The sequence below is a fragment of the Pezoporus wallicus genome, unplaced genomic scaffold (assembly GCF_028554395.1).
Source record: "Pezoporus wallicus isolate ANWC-B61680 ecotype Strahan unplaced genomic scaffold, APGP_CSIRO_Pwel_v1 contig_2871, whole genome shotgun sequence".
Taxonomy (NCBI): Eukaryota; Metazoa; Chordata; class Aves; order Psittaciformes; family Psittacidae; genus Pezoporus; species Pezoporus wallicus.
Genome location: NW_026640775.1, coordinates 1,831,334 through 1,855,343, shown reverse-complemented (window position 1 = coordinate 1,855,343; position 24,010 = coordinate 1,831,334). Strand labels below are relative to the sequence as shown.

Sequence of the window (24,010 nt, the reverse complement as noted above, 5' to 3'; positions counted from 1 at the left end):
TAGAGATTTTGTGTATTTGCTAATGAACATATTGAATACTGACACGTGAAGTCTCAGGTGATGAAATACACTTGTGGTTATGACACAGTGCTGACACACTAAGAACAGGGTCTTTTATCCATGGTTTTCAATACAGATGACTAGACATTAACAGATCAGGTTTTGTAAGCCAAGATATTTTCCTCCAGACTGCTTGGGAGGAAATGAGTATCCACCAAGAAACAGATAGCAATTCAAACTCCCCAGCACAGTGGAACCTTTGTGAAGTGGTCAGAATCTATCCATGCAGTCTGAGTAGCCTAAGCTGTACTTCCTCTATCCTCCCATCCCTCTCTGCACAGAACAAAAAAAGCCATGCAACATTACAAATTATTATTAGATGTGTTTTCTGTTATTACTCAGGCCTAGAATATGAAAAAAGTAATTTTAGATAAAATCACATCTGATCTTAAATTTATGCCTATTCAAAACAGGCAGTGATGAAAGAAGTGCTGTGGAAATCAGTGAGGCTGGTCAGAAACTGGCCATGAGAATGGGAATCATGGTGCTGTTACTGACTTCCAGCAGTTGTTATCTGCTTAGTGGCATCCAGCTTTCATAAGCAGCCTCACTTCTGATTTTGTGGAGGAAGACGAGATGCCAAAGGTGCAATAGCTTTTTGGAGATATCTCTGTAATTTCTCCTGAGATTTACAAATGTTGTCACTTAGTTTAAGATTTGGTAATATAAGAATTTGGTATACTGGGATGAAGCCCAATGTGATGAAAGGAGGTGCATCCTGGGCCACTTTCAAGGGTCCCAGTCTGCCTACATACTCTGTTCTGTTGTGCAGTGCTTCTACTGCACAACTGGCTATTCCAAAAGAAAGCCTCATCCCTGGCTTTTATAACACCTTTATACTGGTGTTTTAGAAACATTGGAATTCTTTGTTTATTTTATAACTTTATCTGTTGTGAGATTCTCTGTATCTCCACCTTATCTTGACTCTAGGGAAAAGCAGTACATTCACTATGTACTACCTCCACCAAGAATCCAGGGTAGCTGCTCTTTGTAACTAACATATGTGAAGTGAGGAAAAAGGAGCCAACTCCTTTTTTTGACATCACCCACATTTATATCATAGTATCTGACTGTGACATTTGAATAGCAAGGATTCCTGTTTCACATTTGGCTTCTTAAACATCACTCATTGCAGCAAGGTGTTGCACCTTCAGGGAAGGCTATTTTAGCAGAGAATGAGGAAAAGATAAATAACTACACATGAGATTTTCCAAAAATTATTCAGTTTGACAAAATATCCAATGTACCCTGGGAAAAAAAGAAGTTAAAAACACACTGTTCCTCAAACTGACTGCTGCAGCTATTGCTTGTGCTATGTATCCCCATTACAGCAACTGCTTTCTCAGAACTTCATCATCCGTCCATGAGAAATGAAAGCATTTTGCTGCGCTAATATGGGACATTTGACATACAGAATTTATTTGACACTTTGATATGCTGTCGTGGTTTAAACAAAGTCGGCCATAAATCATGCAGTCGCTCTCTCACTCCCACCCTTTTTGCCCTCCCCCTGCTCCTGGAGGGATGGGAAGGAGAATCAAAAGAATGCAACTCCCACGGGTTCAGATAAGAACAGTTTAGTAACTAAGGTATAACACAAATCACTGCTGCTACCACCAGTAATAATAATGATAAGAGAAATAACCAGGGAAGAGAATACAACACCTCACCACCTGCTGACCGATAATTCGCCCCCCTCAGCCTGACCAAGCACCAATCGATACCTCCTCCAACCCCACAGTCCTCTAGCCCTTCCAGGTAACTCTCAGTTACATCCTGGGCATGACGTGCTGTGGTATGGAATACCTCTTTGGTCAGTTTGGGTCAGGTGTCCTGTCTCTGCTTCCTCCTGGCTTCCCTCCTCCCTGGCAGAGCATGAGGCTCACAAAGTCCTTGGCCAGACCAAACATTTGAGCAGTAACAAAAAACATCGGTGCTATCAGCACCATTCCCAGGCCGAAAGTCAAAAAACAGCATGGCACCAGGTACCAGGAAGGAGAAAAAATAACTGCTACTGCTAAACCCAGAACATATGCTTAAGGGTTATAGTTTGTATATCCCTAGTACTTGCTGAGGAGAGTTAATGGTCAGTTTGTGTTCCAGCACAGTTTCCTCTGTTGGCACTAATAGATAAAAAGGCTGGGAAGACATAAAATGACTATGGTCTTAGGTCTTAATGGCTATTTACTTGCTCACAAGGATATAGGACAGACTGTTCAAGGTGTTCCTATTCACTATTGGTATTGATGTGAGCATCTTATAAAAACGTTTAGTGATCCTTGCTTTTAGATTTACAAAGAACTGAAGTACATATATGTCCATGTCTAATGGATAAGCTGAAAAAAGGTAGCAGGCTGGAAGGACTCCCAAGAGTATCCTTGATTCACCATGAGGGAGCTGCAATTGTTAGAATTCATTATTTGTAATGTACTTGATGTTGGAATTCAGGGATGTGTTGCATGGTAGTTCAGATGTGAGCTCCTTCCCATGGAGAAGTACAGCAGGCAGGGTAAGCAGAAAGTATTCTGAAGGATGAGGGCTGAAATGGTCAGTGTTGTAGTGAAAAATTGTATTCATCTTTACCTGGGCACATCTTTTTGCATGACACTTTTCCACATCACTGGAAATTACAAGTCATGCTGTGTGTCTGTGTCCTGGGTTCAGCAGTAGCAGTCATGTTTCTCCTCCTTGGTAGCTGGTGCAGTGCAGTGTTTTGACTTTCGGCTCGGGAACAGAGCTGATAGAGATGTTTTGGTTTGGCCAAGGACTTTGTGAGCCTCATGCTCTGCCAGGGAGGAGGGGAAGCTGGGAGGAAGCAGAGACAGGACACCTGACCCAAACTGACCAAAGAGGTATTCCATACCACAGCACGTCATGCCCAGGATGTAACTGGGAGTTAGCCGGAAGGGCTGGGAGACTGCAGGGTTGGAGGAGGTATCGGTCGGAGCTTGGTCGGGCTTGGGGGCTGAGTTATCGGTCAGCTGGTGCTGAGGTGTTGTATTCTCTTCCCTTGTTATTTCCTTTATCATTATTATCATTGGTGGTAGCAGTAGTGATCTGTGTTATACCTTAGTTACTAAACTGTTCTTATCTCAACCCGTGGGAGTTGCATTCTTTTGATTCTCCTCTCCGTCCCTCCGAGAGCAGGGGGAGGGCAAGAAAGGGGGGGAAGTGAGTGAACGAATTACCTGACTGGGTTTAAACCACGACAGTCTGATGTAGCACAAGCCCACAGTGAAGTCACTCTTCTTATAGGTCTGAAACCATCTGAGCCTGGGTAAGGGCATTCAGGCAGATTTGGAGTTTGAGTGCCTGCTTCAAATGGGAAATACGTACTAAGGTTATTAATGAGATGCCACGGAGTCAACTCTTCTTGAGTCAACTTGTTATGAGAACACTTGAATTTCTAAATTGAGTAATTTTATTTGTTAGTAGAGATACCACTTTTCAGATCAAACTGACTTAATCCTGCAGAAGTTTCATTTTCTGATGGTGCAACGCTGGTGTCTAGGTCTCACCCTTTCAGCAATAAAGATGAAAACTCAGTAGCATTTCAGTCCCCTGATAGTTTTCTTATATACTGTTCCATTACTTCAGGTTTGACCCTTTTCACAGTTGAATGGATTCCACAGTTTTTAGCTGATATAGTTGAAAGCCTTTATAAAACGGTTCCATCTGTATTGTTTTAAGCAGCCATTTAGGATCAGTGTTCACCAGTCTATCTGACTGCATTTTTATCTGATGGTCCTTAGGGTGAAACTACAAGATTATCTGGAATTAGGGTGACACAGGTGACCTTGGCTCTCACACCAAAAGTTTCAGGGAGTGTAAGAGATACATGCTTGCTACATAGACACTTGATTTAAACACCACTCATGTAAACTCACTGTTATCTCAAGTATTTGACCAATACTTAACCAGAAACTAGGCAAGAAGGTGTCATGAACACCAAGTTCAATATTTCTTGCTTTGAAGGAGCCCAGCTTTCCCGATAATGTCTTTATTTTCTTCAGGTTGCTTCTCTAGTTAGTCCTGCATTATTCAAGAGACATTTTATCTCTTTCTGGTAACAAAGAAAAATAATGCTTCCTCCCTATCCCTCTGTTGTATTTAGTGCTTCTTATACTATGTTATTGTTAGTATTGCTTGTTCAGACTTGTAATACATTTTATCCTTTAATATCCTTTTTATCCCAGATGTATTCCTGGAGCTTTTTTAGTCCTCAGGAGTTTTGATCTATTATAATACTTACCATTGGAGAATAGCACACTGCTTCATATAATTTTTGTTCTCTTCAAGCAATAGTTGCGATATAAGAAGTTTCCACTCTGGCCTCCAGACGTGCAGGATGGAGGATGATTTGTTTTCCTGCCAAGTCTTTGCTTTTGCAGAAAACAAGAGACTTAATAATGGGCTATGGCATTTATTCCACCAACTGGATGGATGTGTGTTCTAACCACTGATGGCCTCTTTCTTGGTGCAGCATTTTCAGCTGTCAAAAGTTTCACCAGAACAAGGCTCTGAAGACAGAAACAATGAAAGTTTAGGTTTGGAGAGAGGTGCTTTTACAGGTGAGATGCTGGATAGTAGCTAGTAATTGCCTTCTCAGTCATAGAATTAATTCTTTTTTCTCGCATGTATTTGCTGTTTTTTTGACTTCATATTAGGACGTCAGTGGTCTGGTGGAGGCTACATTCCCACATACTTTCCAGAAACTGTCACTGGACATAAGGAAAAGGTTCTTCACTGAGGAGGTGGTCAGTCACTGGAACAGGCTCCCCAGGGTCATGATGGTACCAAGCCTGTCAGAGTTCAAGGACCTTCCGGACGTTGCTCTTAGTCATATGGTTTGGTTTCAGCTAGTACTGCAAGGAACAGAGAGTTGGACTCACTGATGCTTACAGATCCCTTCCAACTTTAGGTATTCTTTGATTCTGTGATTCTGTCTTCTGCAACTCTTGTTGCATTGCAGTGCATTCTGTTTTGTATTGGATATAAACAGGATGAGATCTTTCGGTCTCAAAAGGGTGAGAAGTCCTTCCTTCAAAATTCTGGGACTTTGGTTGGGGATGTTTTGCAAATGGTAACTAATATTTTAGACCTGCAGTCTCCTTCCAGGAATTACTTGGTTAATAATAATCAATCACTGTGACTGTTCTGCTACCTTCTTTCGTCATCCTTAAAAAAAAAGGACTCTTGCACAAAATCCATTAGAGGAAAAAAGTCCCACTTCAGATACATTTTTGTATCTGAAGGTACTGTCTGTCCAACATAAGGTGTTTATGCAGGAGAAAGTGCTGCTTTTTATTCTGGACAGTGTGTCTTGATTACACCTGTTTAATATCCTGACAATAGGAAAACTATACATAGAACGACTCTGGGCTTTCACCCCAAGAGCTGCATGGAGTTTTGCCAGAACATATAATGGCTGCAGCATGTATTTGTACAATGGGCATGTATTTGCATAGTTACTAAAATTAAAAAGCTGACAAAATAATATTTTCATGGATTTCTATCTTCCCTGATGGATTAGGACAAAGAGCTGGTTGATTGAGTCCACTGGCAATTAAAACATGCAATTGATCTCTCTTATCTTTCCATACAGGTGAAGTGAGAAGGGCAGCCATGAGTTGCTTTTCACCACTGGCCAGATTCTTGCCAGACCTACCTGTCAGTCAGCTTTTAGCAGAAATGGCTTCTTGCCATTTGATCTAGTCCAGCTTATGTGTCTCTTTTCACTCATTCACTGACAAGAAGAAATAAAAAGGAAAATAAAAAGAAGGTTTTTTTCTTCTCTTACAGGGAAGACTGTTTTTTTTTTGCCTCTGCTGAGGAGGTAGGACAGGGAGGCTGGTGTTTGGTTTATTCTCACTGACCTTTGACAGGATGCCCTGACTCTTGTAGGTCTTCCACCCTTGTCTGCCACACTGAAAACATGCAGAGTTGAGACTGAAGGGCCCAAAGGAACAAGAAACAGCACTAACTGAAACTGGCCAGACTTTTCTTTTCTATTCTGCAGTCTCATCTTGCACAAATGAATAGAGAAAAGCAGAGGACATTCAGCACTTTGGAGATAGTGGAGAAAATTAAGACTATCTCAAATGAGAGTACAGGAAAGAACTCAAGAGTCAAATGGAAACTGTCCGTTTGAGTTTGGGGCTAAGCGAGGAGGGAGGAATAGAAACCTTGTGGAGAAAAGCCAGCCAAAGACTGAGGGAAGGGAGCTAATCCTCAAAGATCCAGGAGGTGAATTACTTTGTGCTTATTTCTTTTCTGAAGAAGCTGTATGGCTGAATGTCTTGTTACCTAAATAGCAGAGACAAAAAAACATCCATTATGCTTATGTAACAGTCTGCAGTCTCATCCATTTAAAGCATGTTGGTTCCAAACATAGAGCATGTCTTAACTCTTAGCACCCTCAGTTAATTTTTTTATTAAGGAAGTTGTTTTGAAGATGCATTCTTAAATCAGGTTTTTCCCACTTGTCTGCCCTGTGTGTATTGGTGAGAGATCTGTGAAGGAAGAAAAACAACCCAACAACAAAGAAAAACAAGCATCATTCAGACTGCATTACAGAGTTTGCTACAGAGAGGAGAATTAATTTGCAGTTATTCTTCTTTGCTGTATGCTGATGCTTTTTTGGGAGGTTTTTTGTTCTGCCTTTTTAATATCTAATCTTCCTTTCCAGTTGTGGCTTGCTTCACAGTTTCTGCATTTGCTCTGCATTATCCAGGACCTAGAGGTTCAGCTAATCATCCATTTCTATCTCAACCTTTTTGCTCACTGCTATTTGTATCCAGACTTGTTGCACGTATGTGTGGAAGATATCATCTGTTCATAAAGTGAGAGATGAGGTGGAATTCTATTAAAGTCTCCCAAGCTTCTGTGATGAGTAAGAACAACAGCCATGAAGGCCAGCAGAAACAGAAAAATAATTTTAGCAAAAATGTGTAAATTCCCATCTCCTTAGAGTTGTTTCTCAGTGTGAATTATTGTTATTACTGTAAATACTCAGGCACCAGAAATTCTGAATCTAGAAAAGTTACCCAGCTTTGCTGGATTCCTGGTTTCCTTGACAACCATTCATATAAATAGTAAGGACCTGTTATGGGGAGAGGGGGGAATATCGAAACCTGTGAATCACCAGGACAAAATTAAATCCAGGGCTGAAGTTACAAGATATCCAGCAAGCAGAGTCTGTTTTCATGTTTTTAGAGTCTGTTTTCATTTAAATATGGCTCTTCTGTTAATTTTTGCTAGATACCTGACAAGGATGAAGCAAAGGCAGTGATTTTCCAAAGGTGAGATGCAAGGAGATTCCTTTTGACATTCCTTACAGGTGACAATCACCTTCTTTGTCCCAGGCTCTTTGGTCACTTGGAATCAGTCTCTCTTGTGTGATTTTGATTCCTTTTTTTTTCTTACTATTATTTGTAAAAAAGAAATACAGTGTGCTAAAGACAGGCATGACTGCTACCCATATTTAAATGTTATCCTGTGCCCCCCTTCTTTCTCAATGATTCAGTTAACCCAGTCTCAGCAACAAGATGTTGATACTGCTTTCCTGGAAGCAAGAGCCTGCTAAAGGAGATCAGCCACACGTCCCTGCAGAGAGTTTAGATATCGTGAGGGACGGTCAGTGTGAAATGGGGAAGATTATCCTGAAAGTATCCCTGATCTGTGCTAGTGCCACTGGAATTGTGACTCAGGTTTCATTTATGTGGGAAGAGGTATGGCAAAAATTTATAGTAGGATGAAGTTCTCCCTGTGTGAAACTGAAAAACAGTGATGAGGAAAACTGTACTTTTGGAAATTCAGCTTTCCATCAAGTCATTCATTGCAAGGCTCAGTTAGCATTTCTCTTATTTCAGTCACTGTATTCTGGATTCCAGATATCTTTTTATAGCAAAACCTGGGTGAAAGCCCAAAGGAGGCAGAATTACCTACAGACTGCCTTTTCAACTTCCTCCAGCCTTTTCTGTTTTCTGGCTCCCCCTGTTTGCTGATGGCTTTTCCCCCCACCATAATGAAACTGCACCCATTAACTCTGAGTGATGGTGGGATTTGGTTCTGTTTGACCCCTTTTTTTAGCCCACCTCTGAAAGGGGTGCATGCAAGTGGCACCTTCTTCCTCCAGGCTTGCTGTTACTCAGCCTGGTGCGTTAGCCCAGCCAGTCTGACCTTCAGGCTCTTGCAAGATACTGGCCTTAGTGATGCTTTTGTAAAGTCAGCTGAGCAGAAATGGTATCTTTTATTTGGAGTGGGAATGAGGATATTATGTCATAGCTGAGGATTATTTTTATTGATTTTTTTTTTCCAAAGATATCTAGGAAGATGCAGTGAATGTAGTGAGAAAATCAATACGTATTGAAGGTTGCATTTTTCCAGTGTAAAGTGTTTAAGGACATGCTGCCAGGGAAAACACTTCATCAGCCAAACCTCCCTCATCTTACCACGCTAAACAAGAAGCGCTTTTTGCAGCTCAGGAGGTGCTATGGAGCTATATATTCTGTGGGACAGTAAGGAATTCTATTAAGAAAATGGAATACAAGAGGGTCTAACAGAAACTTCATGAAGTTCAACAAGGAGAAGTGTGAAGTCTTGCACCTGGGAACTACACCATGTACCAGTACATGGGCCACCCAGCTGGAAAGCAGCTTGGTGGAAAAGGAGTGGGTGGTCCTGGTGGATACCAGGTTGAACATGAGCCAGCAGTGTATCCTTGTGACAAAGAGAGCTGGTGGTATCCTTGGCTGCGTTGAATAAAGTATTGCCAGCAGGTTGAGGGAGGTGATCCTTCCACTCAGTTGAGGCTACAGCTGGAGTGTGCTGGGTCAGGTTCTGGGCTCTTCAATACAAGAGAGACATGGGCATACTGGAGAGAGTCCACTGAAGTCAGATTCACTAAGATGATTAAGGGACTGGAGCACTTCACACATAATGAAAAGCTGAGAAAGCTGGGACTGTTCAGCCTGGAGAAGAGAATGCTCAGGGGGAAACTCATCAATGAATATAAATACCTGAAGGGAGGTGAAGACAGAGTTGTTTTCAGAGGTGCCTAGTGACAGGTCAGGGGACAGTGGGCACAAACTGAAACACAGGAGGTTCCCTCTATAGCTGGGTCCAGACAAACAGGAGTTGTAAATAAGATATGGCACTCTGCTGCAGGATGTTGTGTTTGCTAAAAACTTACAGGACATAAAAGATCGATGAAATTCACAGATGAGAAATCCGTCCAAAGTTGTTAACAAAAGAAATAGCATCTCTAGCTCCAAAATCTGGTGCAGACTCCTAGATGATAGGAGTATATATGTGGGTGGTATGGCTGTAGAATTTCCCTGTTTTTAAATTCTTCAGTAGGCATCTGCCACCATCCACTATCATATACTGTCTCCTGAGCTCTATGGACTTTTGATCTGACACAGTATAGGCACCCGTAAGTTGTTCATCCTTTCCTGTTGGTCAGTGTTCCTGCTGTCATTCTGTTCATGTTAGTAGTGTTTTCCAAATTTGCTGTCTGCTGAGCCTCAAGAGTCTTTCAAAGAGGCTTAAGATACCTGCCCATGTGCAGATTTTGCTTACAGCTATAGAGCAATCAGTATTCACCTGGGAAGCCTGGGCAAATTCCTGCATCACCTGTTTGTGGGGAAAAAATAGCATACTTGGGGAAAAAATAGCATACTTAGGGAAAACGGTGTCACTGCGATTCCCTAAAGAAGTACAGTGTGAGTTGAAGTCTGGCTGAATGTGTTTGTGATGACTTTGTAGAAGAGTTGTGCTCTTGATCTCAATGTGTGAGCAACCATACTCAAGTGTTTTTAAGAATGAAAATACTTGAGAATGTATACAATTCATTCACAACCAAGAAGGAGCTGCTGTTTCCCCTCTCTCTGTCACAGAAACAGAGAAGCATGATTTAAAGTTGTATGTCTCTATTAGATTTCACTTCATAAAAACAGCAGTTCTGATAACTCTGATGAACATTTATACAATGGGAGCAACTGTGAAAAAGCTGAGTTAGGATGCACACAGCCACTGTGTTTCAGCCAGCTGTTCCCAGAGGTAATCAGAGCATAGTTACAGAAGACAACATGCTGGTGAAGTATTGCTGGTCATGGAGACTGTTCCTCCTGCTTCTCTGGCATTTACCGGGGTGATCAGTTGTATACAGCATGCAGACTCATGGGGATGTAATTTCTATATTCAGAGCCAGAAGCACCAAATAATTTAGATAATTTAGTGTACTTTTAGTCTTCAATTATGGAAAGAATAAAGATGATTCTGATGAAAGTTCTATACTGAGTAGGTATTATTTCACTTAGCTTACCTAAAAGAATCACTGTCAGCACCAGCTAAAAAAATGCCTGTCTTCACTCTCCTCTCATGAACAAAAATCCAGATCTTGAGAGCCAGAGATCCAAGGTGTGCTATTTCTGCTGAACTGAGAATTATACATATGGCAAAGTGTGTCACACTATTTTGTTTCGCTTTCCTCTTTTACTTTTTTTTTTCTGTTCCTGCCATATCTTATAGGAGTGTTTGTTCTCTGAAGGCAACTCTGATCTAGCTTGTAAAGCAGATGATTCACAGACATTCCATATATGGGCCATTTTAACTACACTGGAGAGAAAAAGCTGTATTAAGACTTACAGAAAATGTTTAGACAATATTTAGGTAAATGAAATGGCTAAGTGTTACCGGTTATACCAAAGTGGACAGCTTGCAGGTTGAAGAATTTACAAGAGTTTGTGCTTATGCCACCTTGATTATCTCAAACTGGCAATTCTTAACTACTAAGCACCTATTCAACCACAGTGTTCTTGTATTCCTTTTAGCAAGACCATATGTAACAGTGCTGTTGTGTAGTGTAAGTTTTCCTCAGCACAAATCTGGAATGGTTAGATTATTCATGAATAGCAAAGCCATGAAGAAATTATACGAGGGACAAATTAGGACCCCTCTTTATGTCTTAGACAACAGTGCATCAGAGGAGATAAAACTTCAGGTATATTTAACCGATTGAGAGTTCAAACTTCACCATATGCTCAGATCAAACATATGCCTGTCAGCTGTGATGGACCATTTGGGACTGCTCTTTTCATTTTTAGAAGTGATCCTTTCAGGCTTCAGGATGGTAGGCTTTTGGCTTCTGTGTGCCAGATCAGAAGGAACTGCCAGGCAAGGACCTGCTCCTTGCAGTGAGACATATAATGGCTCCTTAAAGGTGATATACTTTTCTAGCCACCTTTTACCTTCCCTTCTTGTCTCGGGCTATTCATGCAACATCTGAACCCCTGCCTTAGGCTTATTTGCATAAGCATATTAGGAGTTATTCCGGAGCTACAGTATGTTGGACTAATAAAATGAAGGGCATGCCATCCAAAATTAACAGCACAGGGATGTGTAATAACAAAGCAAGCTCAAGTCTGTAAAAGTACTTTGACTCTTTTACCTTGTCAGTATGACTAGAGAGCTGATCTCCATGGCTGGTCTATTGCAGGGATGTCAAGTGGCAGATTCAGAATGATATACAGAGTACGGAGAAGCAGAGTAAATTCTGCTTTGCTGACACCTTAATGTGTTGGTCCATTCCTAGGTCCCTCATGTGAGAGAGCTAGGACACAAATAACTGGAGTTTTGAGGGTGTGCATTTGAAATTATCTCTGATTCAAACTCAGAAAACATTTCTGGGGATCATTGAGGTTTATTTTTATATAACTAGAGACTTAATATTGCCATGCGTCTGGGAGACCCAAGCTCTCTTCTAAGCATCATACAAATTAAATTACAGAGAGAGCAAGCAAGCAAGAATGAAATGGTGCTTTAGACCCATAAATTAACCATGCTGTGTGTTACTTCCCTCTGTAATTTCTTTCATAGTGGTTTATACCACAGTCCTAGCAATCATTGCTTGTATTAATCGTGGCATTTTACAGTGCAAATCCTATAGAAAGCACAAGTAAGTAATCGATACATATGGAGGTGACAGTGCCAGCCATATGTAAGTGATTGCATATTAATTATATACACAATGGGACACACCAATGGATTGCCAGGATGCTGTGCCTTTCAAAAAACAACTGAAACTTCCCACTTCAGTTTGCTCTTTTTGTTGTTTTAAGACAAGCTGCTTTTCCTGCCTTTCCCCTTGAAATTTTGCCTTTCTCCTTAAAGGTTTGCTCTATTACCCTCAGTCTTTTTACCAGCTTAGCAGTGGGGGAAATCTCTGCCCTGGTACAGTAGCCTTGATAACACAGAAGACAACTGTTTGCCATTTTAAAGGGAAAAGAGCAGGTCAGCTTACATCAGCAGTGGCCTTGTTACTTTATATTCATAAAAGAAATGGTCTCTAAGCAGCTATTATTAGCCTTTCTTCAGCTACTCTTCCAGCTTCCAAATAACACTTAGGAACCTATCTCTTGTCAGGTTTTCTTGAAGGTTTTTGGAGGAAATGAGCTCTTCTGTGCAAAAAGATGTTTCGCATAAAAACTTTACAGTACCAGTGAGCAGATATGAGACAGTTAAACAACAGAATAAATCTTCTGTTTTATGAATGCAGTTATTTTCTGCCTACGTTCTCTGAAGTGTAACATGCCAGGACAAATCCTGAAATCAGCCTCACTCAGGTCCCCGACAGACAAAATGCTAATTGAAGTTAATGGGAGCATGACTCAGGAAAAACTTAAAATCTGAGAATTCTAGTGCATGCACTTTTAAACATTAAATAAGGAATTTCAAACAGGGCAACAGGAGCTGTACAAAAACTTCTATATCCCGTTTTTATATCCCAGTGATATTTGATATTTGAGAACTTGAGTCTCAAAGAAAGAAAATTCAGCAGAGCTCATGGAACATTCTAGTGCCAGTAGATACTGAGTTTAGTATCCCAACTTATTTTAGAAGCTGTAGAAATGTTTTGTTTAGCCCTTAATGAAGAAATGTAAGTGTTTGGGTTTGCCTCTTCAATATATAACTAACAAAAAATGTGGCTAAAAATGTTCTCATACTTTCTCCACTTTGGGGCATGTCTGTGTGATGTCAGTAGTTAGAAATTAAAGGTGTAAGGCTTAGGAAAAATTTGAGTTCATAAGAAGTAATTCTTTCGCAGTTTTGTGGCCCAGTGTTCTAAATGACTGGCCTTTTGAAATTCAGCCCTCCAATCTGTAAGAAATAAAAGAAAACCAAAAAAAGCTTGTTAGTTCTACTTGAGTCATAAGATTCTGGGAATGGCAAACACAAAAGTTTTTGTTTTGTTTGAAAATGAAAGCAGGATACCTTACACCTGAAATTTTGATTTAAAAATATATTTCAGTTTTATCAAGATACATGGATGACTCCCAGTGGATTGTACCAAGTTGGACAGGCTCAACTAATTACAATTATATTGTGTAAAGCAGTTGCCTGGAAGAGCCCTTTGTCAATCTTTTAGCAGCTTTATCATATTGTAAAGCTTCTGAAGTTAATTTAAAAGCAGGATTTTAGATGTCTGTTTCCACCTCAGCAATCTCACACTATTACAAGAAACTAGTGTCAGGAAGAGTTCCTCTTTCTAATGAAGATTATTTTTTTCTTCCTCTTTCCCACTTCCTTTTTCCTGTCAGTCGGAAGTGTCTTGGATCCCCAACAAACACTACTCTGGGATTTACGGGCTGATGAAGTTGGTTCTGACTAAGACTCTACCTTCCAATCTTGAGCGAGTCATTGTCCTCGACACAGACATAACATTTGCCACTGACATTGCTGAGCTATGGGCCGTCTTTCACAAATTCAAAGGTATTCTAATGATTTATTTTTACTGTCTTTATTTGAGGGGGAGGGAAAATGGTAAAGCAAACAGTATAGTGGGGGTAAAGGGCTATCTGAGATTTGTTAAATGTTTTCACTTTTTCAATTTTTGGTATTTGAATATTACTGTTCTATTTGTGAGCTCTTTCCTCAATGATTTGCTGTACAGAGTGATTGATGACACTGATTATCTATGTAGTGTGTTTTATTGGTCTCATTATTTGGGACAGGTGAGAGCTTGACAATAAATTAGGTGATAAAGAATTTTGAGGAATCTGCAGTGGTGTGCCATTCAAGTACCTGTTGGTATTCAATACTTGGAAGAAAATGGTTTCTGTTGCATTTTGGTAATGAAAATTAATTATTACTTTCAATATAACTTCTCCATGTTGCTGCTGAAAATGAATGAAGTTAGAATCATACCTGAACCAGGGAGGAGGATGGAGGGGGCAGAGTTTTACATGTGAATACAAAGAAGTTACTGCTTACTCCTCTTAGTGAGTTGATAAAGGGCTCTGAAGTATCCATCTAAAGTAGGGGTTTTTTTTACCTATCCCTGTTTCATGCAACTCCTTGAAAATTTCCTTAATAGTTTGGCTAAGAAAGGAGACTTTCAGAGTAACTGTGTAAGGAGACAGTCACAAAAAATGTTCCCCACTACCCTGTCACAAACCAGAGCACTTTCCTGGCTGACACACTGCAAAAAACATTTAATCCTCCCAGGCTCCGGTGTTGCCAGCTTTTCAGAGTCAGACGTGCCCTATTGTTCTCCTCTTGCCCTCAGAATATGTATTGCAGTGCTGGTGAGCGCAGAGACATTCCAGTATCCTGCTTTGAAGTTGTACAGCCCCTCAAAAGTGTAACCTTGATGCATATCCTCGGCTCTCTTGACTCACCTCAAGCAAAGTCAGCCTAAGGAAACGGGAGTATTTATTTACACAAGCAAAATACACCACTTCATTAGAAAGGTGACAGAAAAGACAGCACCTTTGCTGTACTTTACCCCATGCTGAAATGCCTTTTCCTGTACTTAGCTCATTGGCAGGTCCTATTATCTTCAGCTCTACAGTCAAGGCTTGGGTTCTAGTGCTTGCTTCTATATACACTTGTTTCCTTTCCCTTCTCTGGATTTCCTGTTGTCCCTTCAGCAGGCTGGAAGCAATTAACTTCTTACTTAACTGAACTATTCACAAACTTTCTTCATTAAGGAATATTAAGTTTTCCCTCTTCTTTGGGTATTGATCAAACCTCTTCACCAAGACATTCCTTACACTGAACCTCGAGTTTCATGTAAACATACACCTTGAGAACCATAATTTACATAAATGTATGTCTAGGGAGTAACGCTGGAGTAATTATTGTACTGCCCCGCTGTGTATTACTGTCCCATTAATAATAATATTTTACTGAATATGGTGTATTAGCATGATGTAGAGGGTAAAGAAATGCATATGAACTTGGGCACTGCATGGTCAAACGTAGCAAAATCTGCATGGAGATAATTAGGGGATCATCTCCTTGCTTGTATTTTCTGCCATATTTCAATGAAGGTCCGTTGGGGAAAGAAACCAAGCATAAACACTTATTGTAAAGAAAGAATATGGAGCAGAGGCAGGCCTAAGATTGGAAAAAAATACCGACAGAAATACAGGAACACAGAGAAGGATAATTAATGGAAGTTAAAAAGTGGGTGTAAATCAGTCTCCATAGAGCAAGGCAAGGTTGTTAATCTGATAAGAGCTGTGAAAAGCTCTAACTTACACATGGAGACAGAATTCCTGTGCTACTGCCAGCCCTCATAACGTACATATCGCAGCTCCCAAATGTATGATTTTGTAAGTTGGCCAGCCTGTCTTTTTAATTCTGTCTGACCACCTGCTTCTGTACAGTTTTTTAATCCTGGCAAGAAACTGGTCAGCATCTATATCTGCTATCTCCCAGACAGTCATGCACAAAGAAAGAATTAATGGGACAGTTCCATAGCCCCAGGACTTTGCAAGGCTCATATGCCCAAAATAGTGATCCTGTATGTTGGGTAGGAGAGGGAAATGAATGTGTCCAAGCACAAGCTTATTCTCAAGCCTCTATCAGGGGATGCAGTCCCATTAGGCAAAAGTGAGTTTGATGGTGGTGACAACAGGATTGAGAGTTTATGGATAAGAATCAGGTCTTTGAAAGACATGTAGCACTTAGTGACATGGTTTAGTGGCGGACTTGGCAGTACAAAGTTAATAGTTGGACTTGATTATCTTAAATGTCTTTTCCAACCTAAATCATTTTATGATTCTGTGGTTCTGTGACTCAGTGGAAATCAAACATCCTAGAAAGCTAGGGCAAGTAAGTTGGAGCGATACTGTTGCTCTTCTACTGCTGTAAATACTGGTTTATATCATATGGTGATTCTCAGTTTGTCCTCAGCCTGACAGCATTACAGAAGATTCAAAGGATGTCTCATGTCATTTGCCCCAAATATTCTTCTAAAAGAACTGGGTTTAAACTGATATTTTAATCCCTTCCTTGTTTCTCCCTCAGAAGTCCCTTGTAAATTTATAAAGATTTCTTTGGGACAACCTGATGTGTTTCTTGAAATATTAATTAAACAGAAGAAAAATAAAACTCCTGTGAAGGGAAATTGTACTCTCTAGAGGAATCTGACACTATACCCAACTCCAGCTTTGAGGGCACCATAGACCCACAGGCCCTCCCAGGAGTGTTCAAATACCCACTCGTTGGCTAGAAGTGGCCATTATAAACTTGCTTGCTCCAGGATGTTGTTAGAGCAAATAGAAGATTTTTTCACATCAGTGCAGGAAAGGCAAGAGCTTCCTTCTTCAGGTTGCTGCAGGATAACAGTTCCAGCACAGCCTCTTCCAAATTACAGCCATGCAGATAAAGAGAAGAGGTCCTAGAGTCTGCAATTCTTTCTGTTCCCAGGGAGACTTTCCTTCCCAACAAAAGCAGTGACAGAGCCCAGTAGCTCAGACTCCCTTTTTCTAGGACACCATGCTTGGAAGAAATTCTGATTCAGGATTGGTTTCAATTTAATCAGGTCCAATTTGCTGTGTAGAAAGGCCCATAGTATGTTTTAAATAGCACCTGCAATACCCAGTATTCTTGTTCTGCAAATGTTCTTCTTCCATTCCTCTTAAGAGTTGCTGAAAAGATCAGACCCGTACCCAGTAACTTAATATTTTAGGTGGTAAAGCTGCTTACTGCATTTGCTCTCTATATGGAAAAAAAGGAAGTAGGATTCCTTTGTAAATTACTGCTCTTCTTCCCTTTTCTGATAAGCTTTTTGCATATGCCTTTACAATAAATGAGCCAACTATTCTGTGAGTGCACAAATTAGGGCTGTACATATGTGATTTCATTTTAAAATCTCTTCTTTGAAGTTGCAACCTTAGGATTTGGGAGAAATTCACAACTTTCTTTGGTAGCCTGAAACAGTGTCTCAAGCAATGTAACATTTAAAAACTTCTCAGCAGTTTATGGGGGTTTTATAGTTATGTTCTTTCTATATGCAAGCTTCAATCTCTATGCATAAAAATGTCTTCGGGAAGCAGTAACTTATATTTCAAGAGTCAGATACAGCTTTTCAGCTGGGATTTGGACATCTCTGCTTTAGCCTCATTCTCTCTTGTTCTCCCAAAGATAGGCAGTCTGTTTCTCTAGGACAAATATATAACTCCAAAATACGGACTTCAAAGGTGTGAGATTGCAGCCAGCCTGGTGAAGATAACCTGTCATGCATGTTTTCCGTGACTTAGTTGACATTGATTGTGTTTTCTGTACATCTTTCCCTGGATCTTGACAGTTCTAAACTTGAGAAAGCACCTAGCCTAAGGGAAGAAGAGTGGGACTGTAGATCATAAGCATTCTTGGATAAAGTGCTGCAGTGTTTCAGACAGTAAGGATTAGTGTAACCAATATGCCTTTATTGCAGAAATTGTATGAATTCTTCTGAGAAAAGAAGCAATCTAAAGCGATGCTCTCAGCCATCAATCTTTAAGTTCTTTTAAAAGCCATATCAGCTAATTCTTTTATTATTCTTGCTGACCCAAAATATTGGTATTGAAATGTCTAGGTTTTTTCCAAACTCACAGTTTTTACTTTAAATGTATGGTAAATACGGATTCTCAAGAGCATTCATGGTAAGTAGTATTGTGAATTTATTTGGGACCTGACTATAACAGTTGTCATAATTACGGGTTGTGTTACAGGTTGCAGGTTCAGTCAGAATCACAGTCTCTTTGTGCTGGGTGCTGGACATATAAGTAGCACGAGACTGTCTTTGTACTTTACCTAGCATCAGGTCACAATTCTTGTGTCTGCTTGTTTCTTTAGGCCATTGCTGTGCATGAGTCACAGCTGAGACTGACAAATGAGGCCTGAATAATCCCTGTAGAGATCAATGTTGAGAGGAATTAGAGATGTGTGCACGTCTACGGGGGTATGATATAATGGGCATCACAGAAACATGGTGGGATGGCTCCTACGACTGGAGTGTTGGAATGGAAGGTTACAGGCTCTTTAGGAACGACAGGACTGGCAGGTGGGGAGGGGGAGTTGCCCTTTATGTTAGGGATAGGCTGGAGAGTATGGAACTCTGTCTGGGAACAGGTGAGCAGTTAACAGAGAGTTTGTGGGTGAGGGTTAAAGGGAAAACAGCTATGGGAGACATTACTGTGGGGATCTGTTACAGACCGCCTGATCAAGGAGAACCTGTGGATGAAGCACTCCATAGACAGATAGGAAAAGCCTCACGCTCGCAGGCCCTTGTCCTCATGGGTGACTTCAACCACCCTGACATCTGTTGGAAGGACGGTACGGCCCAGCACAAGTAATCCAGGAGGTTCCTCGATTGTGTAGAAGACAACTTCCTTCTGCAAGTAACAGAGGAACCAACAAGGAGAGGTGCCATGCTTGACCTCGTGCTCACCAACAGAGCTCGTTGGAAATGTGATGCTCCAGGGCAGCCTTGGATGCAGCGATCATGAGATGGCTGAATTTGAGATCCTCAGGACAGTGAGAAGAGCGTGCAGCAAGCTCACTGCCCTGGACTTCAAAAGAGCAGACTCTGGTCTCTTCAGGAACCTGCTTAGGAAGGTTCCATGGGATACAGCCCTAGAGGGCAGAGGAGCCCAAGACGGTTGATATTCAAGGATCGTCTGCTGCAAGCTCAGGAGTGTTGCATCCCAACCAGAAGGAAGTGCAGCAGGAGGGCCAGGAGACCTCCTTGAATGGATAAGGAGCTGCTGAGGAAAATTCAAATGAAAAAAGAGGCTTATAATAAGTGGAAGCAAGGACAGGTGGCCTGGGAAGAGTACAGGGATGTTGTCCGGGAAGCTAGGGACCAGGTTAGGAAAGCTAAGGCCCAGTTAGAATTAAACTTGGCTAGAGGTATTAAAGATAACAGGAAGGGATTCTACAGGTACGTAGCAAATAAAAAACAGACTAGGGAGAATGTAGGCCCCCTCAGGAAGCTCTCGGGAGAACTGGCTACGCAGGATTTGGAGAAGGCTGAGGTTCTGAATGACTTCTTTGCCAAAGGTTCTGACTGCACCACCCAAGTCTTGGAAGGCAGATGCGGGAGCTGTGAGAATGAAGACCTTGGGCCCACCGTAGGAGAGGATCTGGTTTGAGACCATCTTAAAAATCTGAACGTGCACAAGTCCATGGGACCTGATGAGATCCATCCGCGGGTCCTGAAGGAGCTGGAGAATGAAGTTGCTAAGCCACTGGCCATCATATTTGAGAAATCATGGCAGTCAGGTGAAGTTCCTGATGACTGGAAAAAGGGAAATATAACCCCCATTTTCAAGAAGGGGAAAATGGATGACCCGGGGAATTACAGACCAGTCAGTCTCACCTCTGTGCCTGGCAAAATCTTGGAGCACATTCTCCTGGAAGGCATGCTAAGGCACATGAAAATCAACAAGGTGCTTTGGTGACAGCCAGCATGGCTTCACTAAGGGGAAATCCTGCCTGACCAATTTGGTGGCCTTCTATGATGGGGCTACAGAACTGATGGACAGGGGTAGAGCAGTTGATGTCATCTACCTGGACTTGTGCAAAGCATTCGACACTGTCCCACATGACATCCTTGTCTCTAAATTGGAGAGACATCAGTTTGATGGATGGACCACTCGGTGGATAAAGAGTGGTGGATGGATGGCCACACACAAAGAGTTGTGGTCAATGGCTCAATGTCCGGCTGGAGACCAGTAACGAGTGGTGTCCCTCAGGGATCGGTGTTGGGACCGGTCTTGTTCAACATCTCCCACTGGACAGTGGGATTGAGTGCGCCCTCAGCAAGTTTGCCGATGACACCAAGCTGTGTGGTTCGGTTGATAGGCTGGAGGGAAGGAATGCCATCCAGAGGGACTTCGACACGCTTGTGAGGTGGGCTGATGCCAACCTTATGGAGTTTAACCATGACAAGTGCAAGGTCCTACACCTGGGTCAGAGCAATCCCAGGCACAGCTACAGGTTGGGCAGAGAAGAGATTCAGAGCAGCCCTGCAGAGAAGGACTTGGGGGTGCTGGTTGATGAGAAAATGAACATGAGCCGGCTTCAGTGTGCGCTTGCAGCCCAGAAAGCCAACCGTATCCTGGGCTGCATTAAAAGGAGCGTGACCAGCAGGTCGAAGGAGGTAATCCTGCCCCTCTGCTCTTGTGAGACCTCATCTGGAGTATTGTGTGCAGTTCTGGTGTCCTCAACATAAAAAGGACATGGAACTGTTGGAACAAGTCCAGAGGAGGGCCACGAGGATGATCAGGGGACTGGAGCACCTCCCGTATGAAGACAGGTTGAGGAAGTTGGAGCTGTTCAGCCTGGAGAAGCGAAGGCTGCCTGGAGACCTCATAGAAGCCTTCCAGTATCTGAAGGGGGCCTATGGGGATGCTGGAGAGGGACTCTTCATTAGAGACTGTAGTGACAGGACAAGGGGTAACGGGTTAAAACTTAAACAGGGGAAGTTTAGGTTGGATATAAGAAGGAAATTCTTTCCTGTTAGGGTGGTGAGGCACTGGAATGGGTTGCCCAGGAAGGTTGTGAAAGCTCCATCCCTGGCAGTTTTCAAGGCCAGGTTGGATGAGGCCTTGGGTGATATGATTTAGCATAAGGTGTCCCTGCCCACGGCAGGGGGGTTGGAACTAGATGATCTTAAGGTCCTTTCCAACCCTAACAATTCTATGATTCTATGATTCTATGACTCTGAGAAGAACACCACATCTAAGGGCATTGTGGTATTTCTAAGTACCTGTCATAACTCAGAGACTATATTGAACAGTGATGTTCTACTACTACACGTTAGTCTCATACAGCTATCTGATATGATAAATATTTTAAGTACTTCTGTGCAACAGCGACTGGATAATACATAACTAATGTATTTCAAATAACTACTTGTACACTAAGTCATCCAGAGAGTATAAATTACAATTAATGTTCTTCCGTGCAAGTAGTCTTCTCTGGAAAGCTGGTGAAGGCAGTAAAGCAGAATCACCTACCTCCACTAATCAAGCATCCAAGAAGGAGAAATGTCAGGCTTGATAGGAAGACTGAGATTCCCATATTCGCACTTTGCATGAACAGAAAAAAATTATATAGAAGATGTTTGCTTTGTGTCAGGAGCTCAAACAATGATAAAAATCCATACTGACATCATAAATACCAGAAAAGGTCAACAGCGATTTTGGTGCAGGATTAAATGCCCAGAGCTGAAGAGGGACCGGCACATAGTCAATCCCAAACTTAAAATTTGCAAACACTCAGTATGTGGGTGCTTTGGCGTATTGCTCTGCAGAATGCCTGAGGTAACAATCTAGGTTCGTGCTATTTTTGCAGCTTCTTCAGGAAAAGGAGCAAACAAAAAAAAATCACAAGCATCAAAAAATTCAACATCCTGTGTAGGTGGTTTAGTAATGATATTCCTACAAGAACTATTATGCATAAGGTTGTAATATCAAATGCATGCATGACTTTTCATTTGTGTGTGAATTTAGTGTGCCAGTAAGTGAGATGCTGATGGCTCTGGTGAGAGTCAGGCAGAGTCAGCAGGTGCTGTATAAATTTCCCTGAATTTGGCTCCATCAGTGAATCCCCAGTTTAATAAACTATACCTGTCACAGACCTAGGCTCTTCTGCAGAAATTGTACTTTTTATAGGTGTGCTCTTCTTATGGTGATGTAAAATGCTCAGTTGTTGCCAAGATTAAAATTTAAAATTCATTGTCACCTGTGGCTGAAGGTAGTAGTTGAGCCACAGAATTGATTCTGGGCAGATCCTGTAGTTCAGTCTGTCAGTTTACACTGAGTAAATCATTAAAGCTTCCACGGATCATTTTGAGACAGGATCTCTGCAGGCTGACACACAGTTTGTGTTGAATCCTGCAGAGATCTTTCTGTTCCCTCTGGTCAGTACAATAGGTTTTCTTTTCTTACTAAGCAAGAGGAAGGCATTAGCAAGGTGCACCTAAGTGTATGAAAAAATCCATGATATGAGTCAGTCCTTTTCTGAAGGAAACAGGATCACATTGTAGCAGAGTGCATTAATAAAATTGTCAGGCAGTTAATAAAATAGCTTAAAATGATCTGAATTTTTATAGGTGTCTAAAAAGGCCGAATGGCACTTTTCTTTGCTCATAAAAGGAACATCTGTTAGCTTCTGAAAGACTTGTGTAAGTGTTTAATGGTTAGACTACAGTACATAGCTCATCCTAGGGTTATTCCACAAATGAAATAAATTTTTTCTTTGAAAAGGTCCCTGTGGAGACTCTATCTGCTTAAGATTTTCTATTCCTGGTTGTTACATTGTGATGTTTTCTTCTTTTCTGCTGCAGAATCTCTGAAGCTTCATTGATAAAGGATCCTATTTGTTAGGTATAGCTGATAGAAATGTTGGGGTGTGTTGTGCTCCTCTGTCTCATGATGCTGTTGTTATTATCTGTGTGTGAAACTACAGGAGTGAACACTGATTTATCTTGGTGAAGTGTGAGGAAAGTAAGGATTTAGGATATTTGGGAAAAAAAGACAAGTTTCTAACTGTGGTTAGCGGTTAATTTTGCTGATTTTAATTAGGAGGTGATCAAGCAAAGAGATGGGGCTTACTGATTCTGTGGGCCCAGGGAAAAACACTTCTGTCTCTCCGTACTTGTTCAATATGCAGTTTGCTTTGCTGTGGTATTCCTATATTGAGAAGGAAGTATGTGAGAAAGTTGACCTCAGTAAATGAGCTCAAGGGGAGAGAGTTTATTATAGGGATCAGCATGTGCACATTCTAGTTTATGGGTTTTAATGTGACAAGGGACATAATCAGAAAATTCTGATTATGAATTGCTGCCAAAATAGAATGGCTGCAGTTTCTGAGACATCTGTAGTTCTTTTTTAGCTGAATGGTTCTTTGTCTGTTTCTGCCACCAGACAGAAACATTTAGAGGTGAAAGGCCAACAGTGCATAGAAATTAGGTACAACTCATGGTGGGGAAAATTCTAAAGTAAAGTAAAATAAAATAAAAGGTTTGGGTTCTTTATTTTTCCATTTTGATTTCCAAGGGGTACCCTTTGGTCATGTTTTCAAGCTTTTTCCCATGGGGGCTAGGAATGTTTTAGTTAAAAATGAAAGCTGATATTCTTTTGTCATCTTTTGATTCCACAGCTGGAGTTTTCAGAATAAAAACCCACCACATACTACAAGATTTGTAATAAAATCTTGTTGGCTATACTGAAATTTTGAGGACTTTTTTCTACCTTCTCAACATCAGTACAGTGCTTTTCCTGCATTATTTTTCTCCAGTCTTTTTAAACCTGCCACTAATTCTACAGCTGTCTTTCTGGGTTAGTTGCTTTGATGTATCGAACACCCAAACTAAACATTGCATGACTCACAGCATTAAAGCAAAAAACCAGTTTCTGTCTCTTCAGTGCTTTACCTTCAGGATTTCAAGATACTTTAATTCTATTCATCTCTCGTATTCCAACTGTGGAGAATGGTCCTAGAGCTTTTTGAATTGCCTTGCAAATATTTATTGAGAGAAATCTGGGTAGAGTGCAGCATCAGAAGAGCAAAGTCTATATCTCCATCTCCCTTGACCAGCAGAAGCTGTGACTTACCAGAAGCTAGAAAATCTGTCTCCCAGAGGGTACACACTGGGAGAAGAAGTTTT

General features: G+C 41.3%; 1 protein-coding gene across 5 annotated transcripts in view; it reads left to right on the top strand.

Moving 5' to 3' along the window:
* The window catches only part of LARGE1 (LARGE xylosyl- and glucuronyltransferase 1), a 278,062-nt gene that overhangs the window by 158,938 nt on the left and 95,114 nt on the right, over positions 1-24,010 (top strand). For all 5 annotated transcript variants that reach the window (XR_008973630.1, XM_057420472.1, XM_057420469.1 and 2 more), the window contains one exon: positions 13,662-13,833. Coding sequence is in view for 4 of the 5 variants with exons in the window: in XM_057420472.1 (XP_057276455.1) it covers positions 13,662-13,833 (172 nt within the window). In the remaining variant the exon portion in view is untranslated. The remainder of the gene's footprint in view (positions 1-13,661; positions 13,834-24,010) is intronic.